The following is a 23,956-nucleotide window of genomic DNA, read 5'->3' as shown; positions in this document are numbered from 1 at the left end:
AGTCTCATTTTGTAGATAATTTTACTCCCTATAAGCTGTATGAGAGTCACTTTTCGCTAAAATTGATGGTTTTCCCTGCAAAGTGAAAAAACAGTTTTCCTCACTTATTTGTTTAAATAGAAAAGTTAGCTAATAAAAGTTTTTGACTCACGAGATGAAAGATGTCTTGTATTATGTTCCTTTAGACAATTTTACAATAATCTCGCGGATACGGCATTTTTCGAGTTTCTCTTTTATTTTCGCTAATTTTCCTGGTGTATATGGTGAATGTTATGAGTTTAACGATGTTTTTAAAGTAGAAAACGATTAATAAAGAGTAGGTACGTTTTTTAAAGTACAAAAGAGACTGTGATTGTTTGAAATAGTCGTCAGTACGACATAAAATACATTTTTACATTTTTTTTTACCATTATGACAAAAAAGTAGGTATAATCTTATATCGTTGAATTCGTCTTTAGAAGGGCTAACTATTTATGCTATAAAATGTAGAGCGTCCTATTAAAAAAAATGTCGTTAATGTTATAGGTCTGTCAAACTTGGCTCAAAAAAATAAAATATAAAATATTGCAGAAAGTGACAGTTTCTATTTACTAATTGACCTGTTTGAGCGATTTTTTATAATCTGAACTGGAAAAAAATGAATTTTGTTCCATTATTTTGAGACACAGTGTACTGTTGTATCGTCCAATTTTTTTTCCTGTCCCACTTGCCATTGGTTAGTTATAATGGGATTAAATATTACATAACATTAATACCTTAGTCATGATATGAAAGCCAACTTTTCTCGATAATTATTAATAGAATATAGATTGAAAAATTGTTTGTATGTACAGGCAAGACAGGGAGAAAGGCAAATAACTGTGTTGAAAAATTCACTGTTTCTATAATTGCCACAATTATTATAGAAAATTAATATTTTATAATTGCTCGTTATACCGGATAATTGATGTAATGTAGGTAAAACTGAATTATAAAATTGCCGCTGTTATTGAATACATTTCACAGTGTTTTCATCAGTTCCTTGATTTCTCCGTTCAATAAATGTTATGATTTCGAGAAACGCTTAATTTTGATTTTAAATAGTTATCATCAATTTAAGTTCAGGGCACTACCACCCACAAAAACAGCATCTGGCTCTACCAACCGTTAACTAGGAGCAAAACAATCTTAAGTTTGTTCTTTCGCTGTTTTAAGATGTACATACTTTTGATCTGTGACTCATTAAATCTCATTACTTGATTATTTTCACAAGCGGAGTCTTAACTTTCGTAATATGTTAGTCAGAAAATTTGAATACAATGCATCTTTCTTTTCAACGCCTTTTTTGGCATTCGTTAACAGTTATAATTGAGAGGTACTGATACGTGGTGCTATGTTCTTAATAAAAACGCGCACGCTCTTCCAAATTCAGTATATTTAATTGCCGTTTGAATTTTATGTGTTTGTTATGTTTTTTTTGCCAGTTTTATTATTTGTATACGCCGATTTAAATCTTCCATCGAAATAACGTTTCTCGGCGATTCATATTTGAAATTTTACTGCTTCATCGCGATTTTATCGCGTCTTAAAACTTTTGGTAATAAATATGACATGATTGAAGTACCAAAATTAATGTGAGATATGTTTGTGTGCAGCGTATTTTTAGTTTTAACTGGTTAATTTGTAGTGTTTCTAGAAATGACGTACTTATATAAAAATACAAGTTGCGATGGCATTATTATATTTAGTCTTATCACATAGTAGCTATTTAATGTTGTAAGGATCATGAGAACCGTGATTAATATCAGACGATGCGTTTATGATCTAAATTACATACGTGACTTTATTTGCTGGCACCAATTAACATCATTAAAATAAAAAATTTGAATATTTGCTCGCGCTAACGCTAATATTTTTTTTATTTAATTTCGTATCATTTGAAAGTATGAAGCCAAATTCATTGACAACGATCCAATTGTTTATACAGAGTGTCCCAGAAAAGAGGCCAGTGCCAGTATAACCCGTTGCCCAAAAAAATAAGGTGAATTTGTTTAAAAACTAAAAAATACAATGCACTTATGCCAGCGTTTTTTCCAACTCTGGAAACAGTCTGAAAAGTCCTTTTTCGGTATGGCATTCAATGCTTTCATCGATTCGGTTATTATTTCCTCGATCGAGTTGCAACGATATCCAGGGAGTGGTCTTTTGAGTTTAGGGAATAGCAAGAAGTCACCCGGTGCTAAATCAGGCGAATACGGTGGTTGCGGAACGATATGTGGGTAATTTTTGGCGAAATGGTCTCGAATTATCAATGTTGTGCGAGCCGGTGCATTATCATGATGCAAAAACCAAGAGTTAGGCTTATTGATTATAGGATTTTAAAAGGAACTATGAAGTTTAAGATATTTTATTACATGAATTGTTCAAATGGTCAGATAGGGTTGAAAATGCACCCCTTTCAGTTTTTTAATTGTAGCTCGAAAACGAAGCAAAATTTTGGCATAGTTCATTGGAAAAATTTTGTAGAGAATTGAATTTCCCATCGAAATGGTTTATTTAAAAAATTTAAAAGATAGGCAAAGAAAATCGCTGTACAAAAAAACTTGATGAGATTCCCTTCAAAATGATGCGTTTTCAAAAGTTTTTGGACTAATATTGACTGAGTTAACCGGTCAAACTTAAATATTTTTTAGATTTTCGTCGTTTTTAAAATAATAATGATTATAATTCTTATTATTTTTATAACAAATTGGTTCTTTACTTAATAAAAAAATATTTCAAAAGTTTTATTTATTAATAATAAATAAAAATTTTCACAAGTTAGTCAAAAAAAGTAAAAAATCGAATTTTTTTCTTTAAAATTGTTTATTAACAATTTTTTGCATACATTTTTTCTTTTCAATTTTTTAAATAAGCCATTTCGATGAAAAATTCAATTCTGTACAAATTTTTTCCTATGGACTATACCGAAATTTTGCTTTGTTTTCGTGCTATATTTAAAAAACTGCAAAGGTGCATTTTCACCCCTATCTTCAATTTCTACCCTCTAATTTAATAGCACCCCACGGTTTTTTCATTTTTAATAACTCTTCGAACAAGTCATGTGATGAAAATCCTTGAACGTCTTATTTCCTTTCTTATTTGCAAAAATTGAGAATTAAAACGTATAAGGGGAAACGCGAGGAAAATCGAAAAATTAGCAAAGTTTGAGCTGCCATATGTCAGTCAATTTTCATCCAAAAATACTTTACAACCTCTTATTTTAAAGAAAATTTTATCTACTTTTTTATGAAGCAATTCCTTTACCTATTTTTACTCAATAAAAAACTGGAGACAAAAAAGTAAAAAAATAAAAAAATCGAATTTTTTGCTTTTTTTTCAAATTATTTATTAACGATTTTTTGCATAAAATTTTCCTTTTAAATTTTTTAAATAGGCCATTTCGATGAGAGATTCAATTCTCTAAATAATTTTTCCTATGAACTATAGCGAAATTTTGCTTTCATAATACCCGCCCGCGAATTAAAATGTGTTTAAGTAGAATTTTCAATATCTTTTTTTCATAATAACTTGGTTTTCGATATGTTAATATCATATTTGACAGATATTTTAATTGTTATGAGTTTATGGAGATTTGCACACTTAAAAAAAACAAATGAAAAACGGTGTTGCCACGACCCCTTAACCTCTTCAATATTTTTTATTGGTGCGTCTATTTAAATTTTCTTGGGAAGAAGGCAATTTGCAGTTTGTAACATCAAAACATTTTTAATAGAATTTTTAGATAATATTCTTAATAGTCTTAAACGAAAATGTGTTTAAAGTAATTTTCAACAAATTATTACAACTAAAACATCGTCGTAAAGGTCCTTTGTTAATAATAAAAGTATGCAATGCTTGTTATTACAAAAAATCTTAATCTTTTGAAAAAGAAATCCATTGGATTAAAATCTGTAGATCGTGGCGGCCACTGGACGGTTTTATTTTGATCTCGTCTAATCTAGTAGCTTGGGAATAATTTATTATTTAAATATTGATGCACATTTCTACCATAAAGCGGTAGTTTCATGAGTCGAATACAAAGTGCTCCAGATTTTAATCCCATTGGGGATAGTACTAAGTATATTGTTTATGCTGAAAAATTTAATAATATTGTACATTTTAGAGATAGAATTCTCGTAGCGACTAATCTATCGCAGGAAGGTATCTTTCGAAACTTAAGATTTTCTCTAATAAAAAGGTTGTGTAGATGAAGAGGCAGGACAAATAGAACCCATATTAAATTAGCTTCCTCATAATAAACAAATCAATGGATAAAAACTGAAGTTTGTTGTGTAACAGAATCAACAACATGTTAGAAGCTGGTAACATCTTTACACATGTCACTTTAGCATGTATGGACTTTGGTATATTTTTTTATTATAACAACGTGTTTACACAATTTTTGTGTTTAATTTTAATTTTGTATTTACATTTTTCATAAAATTAGTATAGCTAAAAGAATAAGTTTAATTGCCCCCAAGACCAATAGAACATTAAAACCAATTTTTCTCTGGGTCGATCCATTATGACGATATCATTTTTGAAATGTATGAAATGTGATTTCATAAAATGGATTTATTTTTATCCATGGAAGCTACCCATGAAGTATACATCACTCATTCGCCCCGTAACTTTTTTGGTGGTAATTTATAACAATTTAAAAATAATTCCAGAATAATTACCCAGACAGTAATAAAACATTCCCAAGTCAAAATGTCTTAATATATCTAATTCTGTTAATTATAATAACTGTTTGTAACGTTAATTGTTTGATAACCTTTGTCTTTCTTTTTCGAATTAAATACAAAGCAAAATACAACTAAATAATAGATCACCTCAATTAATAAATAATTTGAAAAATAATTCTGGTGATAGCGATACCACAAATGCGACGTTGCCAAAAGTAAACATGAAAAAAATTTTAAAGGTTTTGTAATCAACTATTCTTAATGGAACCAGTTTTTCCCGTGGTTGAAAAGCAAGTGGATTTTTATTGAATATACTTCAAGATTGGAATCAATTTCAATGTTTGGTAGCTAATATGTGTTTATTTTGTTCTATAAATTACGTTGAATCCAGTGTATTAAAATAGACAGGATCCGTGAGGCATTTTTATAGGAATCCCCTATACGACCGGTTTTATATATTTGTATCAGATTTATATAACAAAATTTATTATCCGAGGGCGGTTAAGTGACCGTTCAGCATATTTCGTCAATATATAGCCCCGAGTTCGACTTTATGGCCTGATTTTTGTCGGGTCATCGTTTATGTCTTCTTCAGTGCAGAGGAATGTCGCCTCCTGTGATTTTTTCATAATTTTATAAGGGTGACCCTGTGCGACCTCCGGGAATGTATTAATAATTCACGGAAACATTAAAATCGTGTACATTCATTAGGTTTTTCTAAAATAAATTCACGGTGCCATTCATTAATACAAATTGTTCATCATAGTGATAAATGTAGTCCAATTAAATAGGCTAAATAAGCCTTTAAATCGAAATTTTGGTCGACTTGCCTGAATTTTTGATATGAGTTAGTTTGATGTACATTATAACAATAAGTGACAGTAATTTTTTGTTTGTTTCTTTTTCTTGTATTATTAAAATTAACAGAGTTAGGGAGGCTAGAAGTTAAGGGAAGATTTCAGAAATTTAAAAAAATCATAACAAGCAGAAAAACGAACGAATTTTGTAATTTTTTTTTCAATCTACTCTAAAAAATGTAAAGAGACATGTATTTTTTTATCCGCGGAAAAACATATTTACGGGGTGAAATACACCCTCAAAGTTCGCCCCCTAAAACAGTTTTTTCAAAATTTCTGGGGTTCTAATCAATATTTTGAAATGAAACAAAATGGAAATTACTTATGATAAAAAACAAATATTTCGCAAGTGATTCCGTGTTTGGGGGTTGCTACCCTTATTTTTTATTTCAGAAAAACTATATTTTTTATTTATAAAAAATCATATTTACTCAAAAAGAATTAAAAATTTGATTTACGTAAACAAATTGACAAAATTAAATTGACCTGTTTCGAGCTTTTCGTAAAAATTTTTGTTTAGGGGGGTGAACAACAAATTTGAAATTGGTATAACTCTCTTATTAAAAATTAAAAAATATATCTTATTTCTCTGAAAAGAGAGGTTACATTTTTTAGAGTAGATCAAAAAAAAATTACAAAATTCATTCATTTTTCTGCTTATGATTTTTTAAATTTCTGAAATCTTCCCTTAACTTCTAGCCTCCCTAACTCTGTTAATTTTAATAATACAAGAAAAAGCAAGAGGCCATTTTTATATAGAATTATATGCTTTACAACTTTCATACGAGCCTTTTCTAGCCCTTACCCGATTTGAGTTATCTTTGAAAAACCCCTTTTGTTGTATCTTTTTTCACCCTTGGCCGGGGGTTGAACAAAAAATTACTGTCACTTATTGTTATAACATTCCTCAAACTAACTCATATCAAAAATTCAGGCAAGTTGACCAAAATTTCGATTTAAAGGCTTATTTAATTAGACTAAATGTTTCTATTTCTGCTTACGTGAAAATATTTAACTTCTTTGGACTACATCCAACCTATTAATATTTTCGAAGCTGTTTGAGAAAATATTGTTCAATACATAATTACAAAGTCGCTTTTGCATTTTCAGTTCTTGATTAAAAAAGCCATACATAGCAACCTACTGTAAAAAATTATTGATTTTATTTTCCTTTCGCTTTGTACCATTTTGACATTTTTTTTTGTTTACCGTTTGAGCTCAATCAGTTGGTATTACACATAATGTTTGCAAACGTGCAAAGAATCTCTATAAAAAATTACTGGAATTTTTGTATATTCAGATTTCAGATTAGCGAAATGGGTTTATATTCGGAAAAATTCAAGGGAAAATTTAAAACGAAATAGTTGAAAAAAAATATGTGAGAGGTGTATTCTTTGTTTACGTAGAAAGATAAACACGAAGAAAAACGATGAGACTTTTTGTAAAAAAAAAAATGTTTTATTAAAAAAAAACAAAATTTTACAGTATCTTGTGTATTAGGGTGGCCCATAAAAAAAATTGTGTATCTTGTGAAAATATGTTAGTTTATCATGTTTTAAGAGCCCCCTCAAAAAATCAGCTCAAAAATCAATTTCTTAGTCGCTCAAGATTTTTAAAAATTTCCAAAATTGTCAAAAATTGATTTTTTTTAAAATTTTTTATCGTTATTTTATCACTTTCTAGGATGAAAAAAATCTCGATTCTGAAAATTTCAAATTGATATTTTAATTTCTAAAGGTCACTCATAATTATTTTAACTTTCAAAGTAGTGTACCTATATTTTCGAACGACCTCTAAAAATAAATATCAACCAACTAATATTTTTTTTAATTGAATTTGATGAACAAATGAATAGAAGTAAATCACGAGACTTAAATTTTAAAAAATTAAAAAATTATAAATATTTGATACTCGCAGTGCGGTAGTAAATTTTGCCTCGAGAAATTTTTTAAGTTTCTCGTGATTTATTTCTATTCTTTTGTTCATCAAATTCGATAAAAAAAATATTAGTTCGTTGATATTTCATTTTAGAGATCGCTCGAAAACATTTTAGGTATACCACTTTGAAAATTGAAATAATTATGAGTGACCTTAAGAAATTAAAATATCGATTTGAAATTTTCAGAATCGAGATTTTTTTCAACCTAGAAAATGATAAAATAACGAGAAAAACAAATTTTAAAAAATCAATTTTTGACGATTTTGGAAATTTAAAAAAATTTTAAGCGACCTCTAAAGTTTTGTTTAAGCTGTTTTTTTGAGGCGGCTCTTAAAACATGATAAACTAATATATTTTCTCAAGACACACGAAAAAAAAAATTCGTTTCTTTGAGCCACCCTACTGTGTATACTCCATTCCATATATTCCGTTTTATAAGGACTATATCTTTCAGAAGTTCGTTCAAATTTCGGCGCCTTTCTTAAAATGATTGTCATACGTTTTCTGACAGATGACACTGACTAAAATACAGTTCGAATGTAAACAACAGTCATTTATCTTTTAGACAGATGACAGTTGACAGTCTTTGCTCTTATCAAAATCAAAATCAAACATAAATATTTAGTTATTTATTTGTGGCATGATTTGCGTTGTTTTTTCTTTACTTATTGAGTATTTTGCCAATTGTGGAAAAAATATTAAAAATCAAAGAAATTGTTACGCCATAGGGATCTATCGAAATTTTAGAGTGCGCTATATACAGGGTGTTCTGCAGGCTCTATGACAAACTGACAGATGGTTATTCCAAACATTTTTTCTTATATGAACATCGGTGCAATTCGTTTTTATCAGGTTACTTTGACAGAAATATTTAATCATACTTTTTTAAATGGTTCTAAACAAAAACGAAACGGGCCTATACATGTTCATGTAAGAAAAAATGTTTGAATTAACCTAGCTACCATCATAGATCTTGTTGAACACCCTGTATAATGATGTGTATTTTCTATTTTGCTTCTTTAAGTGTGATATTTTTGCTAAGACAAAAATATTTTTATAAAAATAACCCTTGGCCCAAGGGTTTATTTCATAATGTGCAATATTCCCGATAAATAACGAAAAACAATAATATTAAAAAGATTTTGCACTGTTGCCAACAGTTATTTCTGTTAAAGGGTTATTTTTAATTCACCTGTATAAACTAAATCCACGAATTTCTGTACACAGGCCCATTGTTCGCCGTTTCGCTGCCTATAGGTTTATCGGAATTTTATTTTCCGTTTTTCGACGGCTTCCGGAATAAAACCCTAGGAAATAAATCTGTTAAAACGTGTTTTTAAGTAATAATCATCTAGCCAGAGGATAGATCGCCCGAACCGAGCCAGTAAATTAAACTGATGGAGTTGGATAAATAATTTAAAGCGTAAAAAGTCGACATTAATTGGACAGGTGAATTATTGTGTTTATTCCCCAAATCAAATTTAGGTTAACGAATTATAAACTAAAATAATTCAATTTTAACGGGATCTCCTGGATTGAAAAATGTAGACGTCTAAATAAACGCCTGGTATGCGCAATTGATCAAAAAATAATTTAGAACGGTAGATGCGACGTCAATTAATTTAATTTAAGCTAATTTGGAAACCTAGGAAGTTTTTTTATATGACGCTGAATTATTATGCTGTTAATCTTAAAATGTGTAACAGTAGTTCTTGTAGTCGTCGCGGATACGTCACTAGCATATGCACAGGACCGGTTTCAAAATAATGTTTTGCTGTCGGAAAACAAATAATTTCATAATATGGAACGTGTTTAAATTTTTTTTGTTTTTGAACAATGTACATTGTGACCTACTTGTTTTAAACCACCCTGTAAAATCTTTATTTATTATGCGATTTTAACCGTATTTTTTTTTTAAAGATGTAGAGCTTGAGGACGTGTACTTTGTGAAGGAAAATGAGCTTGATCCACAAAATCCAAGACGTACTACATCCGGTTTTAGGAGTAAAATTCTAATATTTCATATTAGGAATTTTTTTGAGAAAAAATATGTTTACACCACTGGAATCAAGACCCGCCAATACCCGCATTTTACTTTCGTACCAGAAAGTTCAAAGACTTCTGATCTACAACAGAGCCAAATACTATTCTCTAAACTCTAAACTATAGCATTATTTGTTATTGATCTGGAAAGCATAAGAGTTGACGTTCGATCACGGTCCTTGTTAGGTCCGCAGAGGTCTAGCAGTGAAGTCCGTCTTAGGTCTGGACCATTGGGCCTTTCCGGATTTTACCCATCTTTCGGAATATTGTCAACTCTAAATGGCGATCGACTTGTGATCTTGGCATAATACTTTTATTTTTATTTTGTTTTTCCTGAGTTCGGTAATATTCCAAAAACTTTTCATTTTCCGAAATTTGAAAGGCCAATGCTGTCGGTGGCTGTTCTGCCGACAGCATTGGTCTCTGGCGGCATTGGGCTCTCGTCTACTGGGGCTTTGGTGTTTAGGGCGGCTAGGAACTTTTGGAAACATAGTTGAAAACATAAATTTTCCCTACTTTGGCCGGGATTGAGTGAAAACTTGAATTCCGCATGCAACTTGGAATATAAAAATATCTTCAAATTGTATTCTTTCCAGAATTCTTTCTACCTTTTGTAAGTTATTTATCAGCGAACTATTTTGAATGCAATGAACTTGACTGTCGCAGAACTCGGGCTCGCTCGCTCGTTCAGCGAATTCACCTCGTTTCGTTGAACATAATCCTATAAATTCATCGTTATTATACAGGGTGATTCAGAACTTATCCAAAAAAAAATTTAAAACATTTTTGAATGTACGGGGGACTTACAAATACAGTTTTGTAAAAAAAAATCAAAAAGGGCAATTCGAAAATGATTTAAAAATACACTTCTGCACGGCACTGGAAACTGTAAAACCTGACCTTGCCCAAGGCAAAGCATGCACTTGGCGACCGGCACGGCGGCAAAGTGTTAAAAGATAAACGGACAAAAAAATTTAAAGATTTTCTTTCCCAAGGAAAAAAATCAACTTTTGCCGCAATTGTTATTATTAATTAATAAAATTAATTTGTGGTTTAATTAATAAAATAATTTGACCTGATGTTACAACTGATAAAAATTTTGTCGACATGAGTGCAAACACGTTTGGGTCCGCCTTATCCAGTGTTTACGAACTAACACAAATGTTGTCTTGCTACACCATAACACAAATGTTGTCTTGATTCACCATAAATTAAAACGATATCCATGAATTTCGAGTTGCTATACACGTAAGCTATTTTTTACACTAGAAAAACTAATGTAAACACTATCGCAAAAACGTTAATACTAAAATCGGATTTCAGGATTCAGCGATGTAAGGGTTGTAAACAGGGTGCAAAGATTTAAATCAACTTGATTTAAATCAAGATTTAAATCGTGATTTAAATCAGTTGATTTTTTATTTTAATCATGGGAATAAATTTAAAAAAATCAATTTTTTTAAACGCTTTTATTAAATCGAAAAATAACTGTAAAAGTTACAAAACTATAAAATATTATTCATTCGACACATAAACTTAATATCTATTCATCAATAAAATAATATACTTTCTGTTGTAATATTTTAATATTTTTAATAACTCAAAAAATAAATGTAAAAGGTATAAAACGAATATATCATATAACACAAATATACATAATAGTTATTCATCAAATAAAATATTACACTTGCTGTTGTAACGTTTAAACAAAAACACGAATTTGCCTGCCTTCTTTACTCCCAGTCGATTCCTCAATTTAGAATGGACTAATCCAAACGAAGAAAAAATTATTTCCACCGACGCCGATGATGCCACAGCTCCCAGAAGTTGCCTAGTAATTTTGATAATCGCATCTCCATTGTTTCCAAATACATCCTTGTGAGATATCCACCATTCGATTGGAAATTTTTATTTTTTATTTTTTTTTTTATGCAGCGCTGTGGAAATGTTTGTTATTGTATAGGTGCGGCGAATTAGGCATTATTGACAGGAAATAAGACGTTAATTACTAGAAAATGCGATTTTAACAAAAAATCTGATTTAAGTCAAAAAAATCTGATTTAAATAAAAAAAATCTGATTTAAATCAAAAAAATCTGATTTAAATAAAAAAAATCGGGTTTTTTTATTTAAAAAAAATCATGATTTTTTTGCACCCTGGTTGTAAATACTACAACTTCAATAATTTTTTTCTCGGAAACTAAGGATTTTACCAAATTTTTTTTTAAGATATTGACTATTGATTTTTCAAGACGCATCTATTCCCAAATTTTTGTTTATAAATTGTGAATCACCCTGTACATTATTACATTATTAATTGTTCAAAAAACTATTACATTTAAGAAAAAAATAGCCGACTATTTTTTAAATATTTTTATTATTATTAGCGCTTGTGTTTTTAGTTTATTTTAGAGGTAAAATTAGTCCAAGGAAATTTTCTTCAATACCAAAAGAAATCTTGAAATGTTGGTCTTTGTCAAAGTTGATGTTGGTAGAACAAAAATAATAAAAGATATTTCTTTCACAGTTTGTATTTCTGAATAATTGCAATATGTCAGATATGTAAAATTAAATTTTTCCTTTCCCCTTTGAGGGGCAATTTTCAACAAGGAATACCACCTTAATTTTTCGCATTTATTTACGCCCTGTATATGAAATAAGTAGTTCCAGAAACATGATACAATATTTACATAACCTAATTTTAACATTTGGAAAACCGCAGGAATGACGAAATGTCTAAAAAACATATCAGAAGAATGCACGGAGCACACAATCATTTCCTATCTTTCTATGAAATATAAATATCTCGTCGCGGGAGCATTTCTAGGAATCCTTAGTTGATATTCAACAGTAATGAGCGTAATGATAGATAATAGTGTAATATATAAAAAGCTTACGCGGTGTAAATTCCTCGTATTAGAGACGTACGATCCTTTGTTTCCGTGGCCGACTACATACAAATGCATTTTTTAAACTTAATCTTTAGTCTGCATAATTTCAACGAGTTTTAAAATCAAACTACTGATTTTTTAGCATGTTTTTGTATATTTAAACGTTTTTTACGTATATGTCACCATTTGTTCTCCGCATTGATATTATTTGTTTGTTTATCTTAACATCCTGTACACCGTTTACAACATTCAGGCGGAGAAAAATCCACGAATACGAATTATCTTTTAAATCCCCAAAGATACTGAATATTCCATGAAGATTTTATATACTTCACGGTATAAAACGCATACGAGTGTCACGTAAGAGCCATAAATTTAACGAAATAAATTACCTCGGAACGCGTTTCACACATCGAGTTTCGTACAATCATACGAGTTCAGATGGAATTACTTCGGAACATTGTAGAGCTGCATGTTGAGCGGAATTCAATCTTTTCTTAATGAACAGTCGTACATTATTAGGTCAATTCGTATTGCATTCCTCTGTGTTACGAATTACCTACCCATTTTCCTAAAGGCGGACTTCTTTGCGTAATGATTATTTTCCCTACTGGATAAAATACCGATTTTTCGGATGGGTATAATGAAGATATCCGAGTGCCTCTTAAAATTGTTACGATCTTCATTTATAAAAAGTTTCTCTTTATAAATTTGATATCGGTACATTCGATATGACCATATATAATGTTTTATTGTCTTAATCGTGCATAAAGTAGAATTTTATTGACGCATATGAGTATGTAAAATGAGCTATTAATATTTATGCCATTAGATAACATTTTAATTTAAATATTTTGTCCGGCGCTTTCACGATTGTTAAATATAACAGGAAAGGTGTATGTGCAATTAATATTTAGTAGTTTCGTATTTTAATTTTAATGGAATTTAACCTACAAAGAACAAACCAAATGACAACAATTTAGTTCAGATAAGAAATAATAAATGATAAAAGAAATCATTAATTTTAGGTGATTTTCAAGAGGCTGTAACTTAGCGTAGAGCAAAAGCAAATTGAAGCTTGATATTTCTAGTTTCAGGACCTTAAATTTTTATGGTTAACCACCTTTTTTCTTAACTGATTTCTCAAAAGAAATCCAGAAAAAAAATCTAAACTTTTGCTTCGCTTTCAAAAGGTCCTAGGCGTCAGTATTTTTTTGGCACTTATCAGCTTTTTTAAATTGTTCATCTGCTTTGATTTGAGATGTTTAGGAGCTTTGAATAATTATTTATCGCTGTTATTGTCGTTCAAAGCAAAAATTATCTTTTTAGTTTAGATAATTAATTTCTCGGGATCTAATTATCGTATACAGGGTGGTCCGTTTTTCATTGGCATCTGGCAAATCGTAAGATTCCAATATGGCGCCCATAAGAAAAAAACAATTGAATGTTGCATAACTGAAACTAGTTGCCGTAGAAATTTTCTTTCGACGGAAATGGATTCCTCGTATTTTCTTATCCCCCAGTACCAGATTTCAGCTCTTTCTGTTGTGAAATAAGGACGCTAGATGGCATTTTCTAAAATCGCTATTTTCAGTTTTTTTACAATATTTCAGGAACGGCAGCAGATATCTTTGATTTATTTGGTTTATTTTAATGGCCCTGTAAAGGCGCAACTTTTTTCTATTTTGAGTCACCCTGTATATCTTACGGTTTCCAAGGTGCCAATGGTGAGGCCAGGACAGGTGTCTTGAAAAACGGACCACCCTGTAGAGAATCAAATCAGGGTTTTTAAAACTTCAAAGGATCTCTTATAAGACGTTCTTTTCGTTTTTTTAATAAATTTTTTTATGAAGAAACGTATTCAAAAAATATTTTCGATAAACTTGAGATAACTTTACAATTCACAGATTACAACAGATTAAGGATATTTTCGGTTTTTTATCCTCAATGTGAAATTATCACTTTTTCTAAAAATCAATTAAACAATACATTTTGCATATTTTATTAATTTTTTAATTTGGAAATGTTTTTTTTTGCAAAAATCCCTTTTTTTCATCAAAAAATGTTTAATATCGAAAAAAAGTGAATAATATATATTTTTTTCAATTTTATTTTAGAATATGTATTCACAATCACTAAAAAAATACAACCGTAGTTTTCACCGTGTTTTCAAATGTCAATTTAAAAATTAATTGCAAGTAGTTGTATTTGTTTAATTAGAAACAAACTTTTCAAAACTAACCTAAAACTCTTTTCTGTATATCCGAAAAAAGAATATATTTTTTTGAGCATTATAAATATTATAAAAACAATTTCGAAAAAAGTGTTTTTTCCATTTTTTCTTTTTTCCGATATTTAACATTTTTTGATGAAGATAATGTGGATTCTAGCAAGAAAAAAAAACATTTTCAATTTAGAAAAATTAAAAAAGATGCTAAATTTTTCCTTTAATTGATTTTTAGCAAAAGTAATAATTTAAATCATTCGGATCACAATGAAAGAAAAATGACAGCGGTTTCAACTCTTGAGGCTTTCTTTTGGATACTTTGTTTAATCAAGTTTCTTGCATGAAATTTTTTTAACAAAAAATGATAAGAACGTATTACAGAAGTTTATGAAGTTTTCAAAACTTTGCTTAGATTTTCTGTACGATCCCTAGTAATCAATTACATATTATCGAATCTATAAAGGTCAATTTTGCTTTGAACGTCATAATTCAGCTACAAATCATCCTACAAAGCTCCTGAACAGATCAAATTAAAGAGGATGAATCAAACTAGAAGAGCTGGCAGGTGGGATTGCCAAAAAAATGTATGGAAGGTTGTGAAGCTTTTGAAAGTGAAGCAAAAATTTAGAAATTTTTTTTCTCTAAATTTCTTATGATTTCTTAAAGGTCAGCTTCAGTTTGCTTTTTTTTATTTATCTATGACCATTTTTCACCAAGTTGCAGCATGTTAAAAATCGCCAAATATTTTTATCCTTTAATTTCTGTGACCAGCGTATATTGTTACGTACCGGTGTATGTATTACAATATTCTAATCCAGTGCATAGTCAGTAGCGTTTTTTCACATGTATTAAGCGTTTATTACAACCAAAATGATTTTTCTTAGTGACACAACACACCGTTTGTGTGCGTTTTGGTCGGTGGGCGGTTAGTATTTCAATTCCTTAATTTATCGAATTAAAATCGCGCACGTCCCTGCTTTTAGGGAAGCTTCCTCTGAATAATGAGCAATAAAATGAAGTAGACAAGGCACAACATGGACACACGGAGGCTCGTAAACCGATTTATTTACAGGGGCTAAATGTGAAAAAGTACTTTTACGATCGACCATTGTTTAATGCTTTAACGTCGACGCGCTTGGTTTGGCCGATGTAAAAAGTCGGAGGATTATATTTGGGAAGGAAAATGGAGTGTTAAAACAGTTTTTAAATAACAGTTTTAGAAAAGCATCCCTGGTGCTTTTGGGGCAAGGGTTGAGTAGATCGAAAAAAAATGTGTCGTTTTTTTTAGTATTTAATGTGATTTTATTGAAATACATGACCACACATTAATTTTTCATGTATCTGTTTTCAGTACGGCTCCGACGAGTTCACCCATGACTCCCCGAGGTACACTTCACCCGGGACGGGGACGGGGTACTATCTGGGAGCAGACGGCACCCCCAATTCGGTGGGCAGCGAATGGCCCTCGTCGTACACCACCTCCTATCAAACCTACGAAGCGTACGGTCTCATTCCAGAAACGGAGCCCAGCCAGGGCCTGCCCCCCATGTCTTCGTTAAGACCAAACGGGACGCCGACAGCGACAACCATGGCGGGCTCGAACAACGGCACCCCCTTCGGACCAGCCAACCACACAGACGGAGTTGTAAATAAAGCTTTAGGAGCAGTAAGTAGTCCAGTTGAAATAACGAATTTTTTGATCAGTAGGATCCCCTCCTGATAATCATTTTTTCACTCTTCAAATTTGGTTTCAGCACATCAAAATCTATAAGAAATGATGGGCCTGGTCTAAAAACCAAAAAAATTTTTTTTTTGTCAGGCTGGTAATTGATCAAGGTATTGGTCAAGAAATTGTCACACTGTCAAAGGGAAATCAAAATCTTTATTGGCTCTATTTATTTAAAGCTGGGACAAGATGTATTTACACTTTGTATATAATATTCTGTTTTAATTCCCATCACAAGAAGTCAAATTAATTTTAGGAAAAATAGACAAATCATCACACACATTAAATGCGTGTGATGATTTGTCTATTTTTCATCACACACATTAAATGTGTGTGATGATTTGTCTATTTTTTCAACAAATTTTGTTGTTGAAAGCAGAATAATCTTTAAAGCCATTTTAATAGTATTTGCTTGCCAGTTGTAGTTATTTGATTCAATATAATTTTTGATATGTTTTCCCTGCTTGACAAATTAAAATGATATAATTTCTAATAAATATCTGTTATTGTGGCACAATGCAATATCTCTTTGACTAGTACTGTTCTCTGTATTAGAAATAAATATCCTTCTACTTACATTTTTGCCAAGACAGTTAACGAATGGTGTAAAAAAAGTCAAATGTTTCCCCTACGAGAGTGATTTTAAATTAATGTAATAGATGCGACATCTATTCTTGCGAATAACTTACGTCAGACTCACACAGTTACAAACACGTATCTGTGACCTTTTCTTAAAATATTTGAAATAAAAATAAGTACCTAAATTGCAGAATGTAACCAGAATTAGTGCCATTAAATGAATATTAAGTCAAAAGTGGCCAATAAATTAGAATCACTTCTGTTGTGTCCAAATTCTTGGGCTAGGAATTTTGCCAAAATTTATGTTACATTTATCAGTTTTAGATCCAATAAATTGAACAAAAAATTGCCCAATTTATAAAACTGGTTCTTATTTGTTGACCAATTTGCAGAATTTTTAGTGATATTAATTCAATAGTACTAATTTTTGCATTTGTTTTTGTTAGTTTGGCATAAGCCTATTTACGTTCGTGTTTTTGCTGTTAATCTGATCGTTTTTTATTCTAAGTCGGTCGTAAATTTAACAATAAATTGGTAAACGTAATGACTTGCTGGTACGAATTGTTCAAAGAAAGCGATGTATGTTATTTCATATACATTGCATTAAAATTATTATTATTCATATTTGTTTACGTACCGGTATGATTATTTTTAGAGATTATTGATTCTTATTAAATAAGCCCTTATTATGAGATGATACATTTCCAGAACAGATAAAGTATGTAAATATAACTGAATTACTGTCAATCGAATACTTGTTTTTCCCCTCTATATCAAATTTATGCCACAGTGCACCGTTAAATTCATGATTACGTGTTTAACGCACATTTTTAGACGGCTTACAAAATTTGATGGAAATAAATATTCATTTAAAAAATTTCTAAAGCGTTAACTACATATTTACTTCTTATTACTGCTGTATTATATTTGTTTCAAAAATAATAAATGTAGCAAATAGTCGCATATAATAATCCTAAAATGATAACCAGATATTAAGTTGTCGACTAATGATGACACAACTACTCCATGGTTACAAGCCCCATACAGCATTCAATTGCACCCGCAGTATCCAGCAAATAACTAAGATTAGTTGTCAGTAGAATCGAGATAGTCCGGTATTGAACTTACTAATTTTCATTAATATGCCACTGACAAACGATTTAGCTGTTTGAATATCGTAACTACTATTTGAATGTCATTAGTACTTAAAGCCTACTGGCACAAACCATTACTTTGTACCTACTGGGGTAGGTCGATCTGTGATATATAACCTACAAAGTATCTGTCATTGTCTTAAATGTCATTGATACTGAACGCCTACTGGTACAAAGCATTACATTGTACCTACTGGCAAAGAATGATCTACCAATCTGTAGGTGCTATGTAAGCATTACTTGTTCTGCACTAGACCAGTAGTTACAAAGGAATGCTTTGTACCAGTAGGCATTGAAGGGCACTGACAGTTAAGATACGACATTTACTTTGTAGGTTAGGCCTAATCTACACAAGAAAATGTTTTTGTCTCCAAAAAATACTGAATGTTCACTAAATTCTGGGCGATATTTGGTTTTAAATCACTAAATCAAATATAAAGATATTACCGAAATAATAAGAACCATTGTTAGTTTATTGATACGAATTTTGTTTTTCAATCTGTCATCATTACACGAACACTATGCTAGGGGTTCAGAATTTAATTTGAAAAAAAAAACAACTAATTTGAACCTTCACTTAGACATGGCTTGTCCTCGTGCATTGCAGATATATCCTACCGCCGAACAGGCTAGTGCAAGCAGTTATAGTTCAGCGCCATCGACTCCCGTCAGTTCGCCACCTCCCATAACGCCTGCGGGATGGCTGACGAACCACACGACGCCTCATTCACCTCACTACACACAAGCCGTAACTGTAAATAACACCGTTGCTCCTCAGGGATTACATATGGTGAGTCACCCGTAATATCCCCTCGGATACAGGATGTTCGTTTTAACCAGCCAGCGACACGCTGATGTCATTTCTTTTAAACGTCCACAGTATATTTGTTAAACAGTTGAAGTGAGTTAAAAACGAACATCGTGTTTCTTTGAAGCTGAACTCAAGTGTCGATTTGTGTTTTCGTATTATTCAATTCGAAATCTGGATTCATGAAGTCGATAAGAATCGGAAATAGTATGTGGGTATGCTTAAAGCACAGATTATTTGTATTCGTTGGTTTTAAACAGTGGTTTTCAAATTGTATGTCTTAAAAACAGGAATAGTGATTGTTTGAGTGATTTTAAACTGATAAGGGAATATAAATTTAAGAAAGATATCACATTTTGTAACAAATGCCATCTACAGGAGACCACGACAGTTATTCTCGGCTCAAGTTTGAGAGCCACTGTTAGACAACCGTTTTTAAAGGTGAATTTTTTCTTTTTATTATAATTCATAGAGTTTGACTGCTTATTTTCAATAACCTAATTATTTATATTTTGCTGCATTGTGCATTTATTTGGTTTAATGGAAAAGAGAATTTAAACGTGTTAAGATGCCTTACTGAAAAGAAAAGCAAGTAAAAAAGATATAAATAAAAATTTTTTACTTCTGTCTTTTGATCCATGCTTTTGCTCATATTTATCTTCCGCATTTCAAAAAAAGAAAAAATAATGTAAATGCATGGCACGGAAAAAAATACCATTTCTGATCGTTGTTTTAGTACCATAAAAGTAATGGAAAAAGTCGCCTATGTTGCTTCACAGATTTTTTTTATTTGTAGTTTTATTCTTAGTTTTCTGTTCCGTTAGTTTATTTTTTTGCATGTTTTCTTTTTGTTTTTGTGTGTTGAAGCCTCCTGCCCCTGAAGCGCAACGTTTAGATGACGCAATTGGTTTCTTAAGGGACCATGCCGAGGCCACGGTAAGTCATTTCGATGTTTTATATTAAATTTTTTTTTATTTTTACAAAGTCGCTTTAAACGGCAAATTAACCGAAGGGATTTCCATGGAGGTAACATTTGCGTGGTTAGCCTGATTAGAAAATTTTATGCAGTTAATTCATTTTATGTAATATTAAAGATATACAGGTTGTCCCGAAATTAGGGGGCAATATTTCTAGAGGGTGTTCTATGTCGAAAAAGATTACCTTTTCTTTATATAAACGTGGGTTCAAAAATTCTTCCTAAGGAAGTTATAGCCACTCTGATGATGGTTTTTTCTAAATAACTCCGAAACCAGTTGAGATAAATTTATGAAATTTGGTAACTGGCTTAACTCCGCTACTACAACGAAATTTACAAATTTTCATCACATGCGTTCCAACACTGGGGAGGAGGGAGGTAAAATTTACAATAACTTTTTTATGCTTTAACTATTTTGACTTTTGACTGAAAAGTATGAAATTTCAGTTTTTTTAGTAAAAAAAGGTACTCTTTGGTTCAGATTGGTAAAATGTTCCGTTTTTGTGTAAAAATAATGTTACATTGAGAATCGAAATTGTCAATATTTTTTATCGTCGCAGGTTTTGAATATCAAAAACGCGTTTGGCGTAATTTGCATTGACAGTTCAGTTATTTACTTTTTGTGAATTATTATTAATCGAAAATGCAATATTTTAGGAATATAGAGTTAGATATTCATAATACCCATTTCTGGTCAGACGAAAATCCACGGGCAATACAGCGCACAAATCAAAATAGATTTGCAATAAATGTGTGGACAAGAACTTTAGGGGGACCAGCTACTGGGACCGATTCAGTTTCCAGTTTGTCTGTATGCAGAAGGATACTTAACTCTCTGCAAAATGATGTAAGAGAATTATTGGATGATACACCATTAAACATACGCTTAACGTTACACTATCAACAAGGTGAGGCACCACACTTTACCTATAATGTCATGAATTGGTTAAACGATCATTTTCCTGGCAGGTGGATAGGTAGAGGTGGCCTCATTCCATGGCCGCTTCGATCTCTAAACGTAAATCCTCTAGATTACTTTCTGTGGGGTGGGATGAAGGCTGTAATTTACGCTACAGAAACAAATCCTGTGGGTACACATGTTTGCAAGTGACCCATATTTGAAAGCACAATGTCAAGTGCGCCGCCGGACGAACCAGTGTTCCAAGAAGGGCTGCTGGTGCCGGCCACCAGACGCGTACCCGATATACGACCGATTTCAACCACAAGGCACTCTCCAACCACTCTCCAACGAACATTCACCCTGTTAACACGTCTTTCCATACACAAGTTTTCTGTACACCAGTTTTCAATCAAATTCTTTATTAGTACCGTTGAGAGAGCGTTTATTTCTTGCTGTACAGCAAAAGCAACCCTCAATCCTTTGGAAGAATTACAACAGAGGATTCATTTGGCTGCGAATCAAATCAGACAAAATAATTTTGAAGTTTTGAGGTCTTCGCGGGCAATTCGATGTCAAGTTGAAAAATGTATTCAGCAAAATGGAAATCTTTTTGAGCATTTGCTTTAAAAATTACTATCGAGATAAAGATAAGTTTTATTAATAATAGTGTGATTTTCAATTAGTTTTATTAGTTTATTGTACACTCGACGCAAGATAAAAGTTTCCAATCTGAATCGTATTTTGTTTGAAATATGACGGCTTAACCGCTTGTCTATATGGGGCGTTCCCATTAAACTCGTGTGGCAATATTTTACCGTCACATCTGACATTTTACGAGTTTTGTATGAAAATGCTTTCCTGGTAGACTGGAATTTTTAAAATGGGACTAATCGGCAAACTCTTATAGCAGACCCCGTATTCATTTTTTATCTTGTTTCTATTAAAAGAGTTGCATTTACATTACAATAGAAAAATCGATTCATCCTAGTTAATAAATCTTGCGAAACGTCTACTACCTACTTACGAATAGTTAGGTTGAATGGATTTAAGAAAATTAAAAATTTTAATTTTTTTTATTTTAATTTTGAAAACCCTGCAGCTCGGAAACGGCGGCCTTAAGAACCTATGTGTGTGTAACGAAATTTACTTAATTTTAGCCACAGAATGGGCCTCTGGTTTTTCTGTATGCCATTAATGAACAATGCATAGGTGCCTGCAATGAAATCAGTTGAAGTTTCTTATAAAAGTTGTAAAGCATACAGTTCTACATAAAAATGGCCGCTTGACTTTTTCGTGTACTATTAAAATTAACAGAGTTAGGGAGGCTGGAAGTTAAAGGAAGATTTCAGACATTTAAAAAAACCATAACGAGCAGAAAAATGAATGAATTTTGTAATTTTTTTTCAATCTACTCTAAAAAATGTAACTTTTCTTTTCAGGGAAATAGATATAATTTTTAATTTTTAATAAGTTATATTTCAAATTTTAAATCATTAATTTTAATGATGTAACAAAACTAAAACAATTTTTTTTTCTATACTAGTCGGTTGATTATTTAAAATAATGAAAAGTTGCCTTCGAATTTTTTTTTATGTTTGTTTTTTAGACGGATACAAAGTTATTTACCTTTTTATATTTTGAATTTTATTTAGCTTCTACGACACTGCCAGGTCAAAGATAAAAAATCACGTTCGCTTTGTCGCACTCATGGTATCGAAGTTGTGGACAACTCGTATGCTTATGACAAAGATAGATTATTTCNAACTATTTTGACTTTTGACTGAAAAGTATGAAATTTCAGTTTTTTTAATAAAAAAAGGTACTCTTTGGTTCAGATTGGTAAAATGTTCCGTTTTTGTGTAAAAATAATGTTACATCGATAATCGAAATTGTCAATATTTTTTATCGTCGCAGGTTTTGAATATCAAAAACGCGTTTGGCGTAATTTGCATTGACAGTTCAGTTATATACTTTTTGCGAATTATTATTAATCGAAAATGCAATATTTTAGGAATATAGAGTTAGATATTCATAATATCCATTTCTGGTCAGACAAAAATCCACGGGCAATACAGCGCACAAATCAAAATAGATTTGCAATAAATGTGTGGACAAGAATTTTAGGGGGACCAGCTACTGGGACCGATTCAGTTTCCAGTTTGTCTGTATGCAGAAAGATACTTAACTCTCTGCAAAATGATGTAAGAGAATTATTGAATGATACACCATTAAACGTACGCTTAACGTTACACTATCAACAAGGTGAGGCACCACACTTTACCCATAATGTCATGAATTGTTTAAACGATCATTTTCCTTGCAGGTGGATAGGTAGAGGTGGCCTCATTCCATGGCCGCCTCGATCTCTAAACGTAAATCCTCTAGATTACTTTCTGTGGGGTGGGATGAAGGCCGTAGTTTACGCTACAGAAATAAATCCTCTGGAAGAATTACAACAGAGGATTCATTTGGCTGCGAATCGAATCGGACAAAATAATTTTGAAGTTTTGAGGTCTTCGCGGGCAATTCGACGTCAAGCTGAAAATGTATTCAGCAAAATGGAAATCTTTTTGAGCATTTGTTATAAAAATTACTATTGAGATAGAGATAAGTTTTATTAATAGTGTGGTTTTCAATTAGTTTTATTAGTTTATTGTACACTCGAGGCAAGATAAAGGTTTCCAATCTGAATCGTATTTTGCTGTGAAACGGCGGCCTTAAGAACCTATGTGTGTGTAACGAAATTTACTTAATTTTAGCCAAAGAAGCCTCTGGTTTTTCTGTATGCCATTAATGAACACTGTATAGGTGCCTGCAATGAAATCAGTTGAAGTTTCTTATAAAAGTTGTAAAGCATACAATTCTACATAAAAATGGCCGCTTGACTTTTTCGTGTACTATTAAAATTAACAGAGTTAGGGAGGCTGGAAGTTGAAGGAAGATTTCAGAAATTTAAAAAAAATCATAACGAGCAGAAAAATGAATGAATTTTGTAATTTTTTTTTCAATCTACGCTTAAAAATGCAACTTTTCTTTTCAGGGAAATAGATATAATTTTTAATTTTTAATAAGAAAATTATAACAATTTCAAATTTTTAATCGTTAATTTTAATGATGTAACAAAACTAAAACAATTTTTTTTTATAC

General features: G+C 31.3%; 1 protein-coding gene across 9 annotated transcripts in view; it reads left to right on the top strand.

The window, feature by feature from the left end:
- Window positions 1–23,956, top strand: part of LOC108910543 (protein daughterless) — a 54,417-nt gene that overhangs the window by 11,801 nt on the left and 18,660 nt on the right. For all 9 annotated transcript variants that reach the window (XM_018715169.2, XM_018715171.2, XM_018715170.2 and 6 more), the window contains exons 2-4: window positions 16,017–16,331; window positions 18,732–18,914; window positions 19,800–19,868. In XM_018715169.2, the coding sequence (XP_018570685.1) occupies window positions 16,017–16,331; window positions 18,732–18,914; window positions 19,800–19,868 (567 nt within the window). The remainder of the gene's footprint in view (window positions 1–16,016; window positions 16,332–18,731; window positions 18,915–19,799; window positions 19,869–23,956) is intronic.

The sequence above is a fragment of the Anoplophora glabripennis genome, unplaced genomic scaffold (assembly GCF_000390285.2).
Source record: "Anoplophora glabripennis isolate ALB-LARVAE unplaced genomic scaffold, Agla_2.0 scaffold501, whole genome shotgun sequence".
NCBI lineage: Eukaryota > Metazoa > Arthropoda > Insecta > Coleoptera > Cerambycidae > Anoplophora > Anoplophora glabripennis.
Note: the sequence above shows the minus strand (reverse complement) of the source record. Positions and strands in the feature narration are given on the sequence as shown.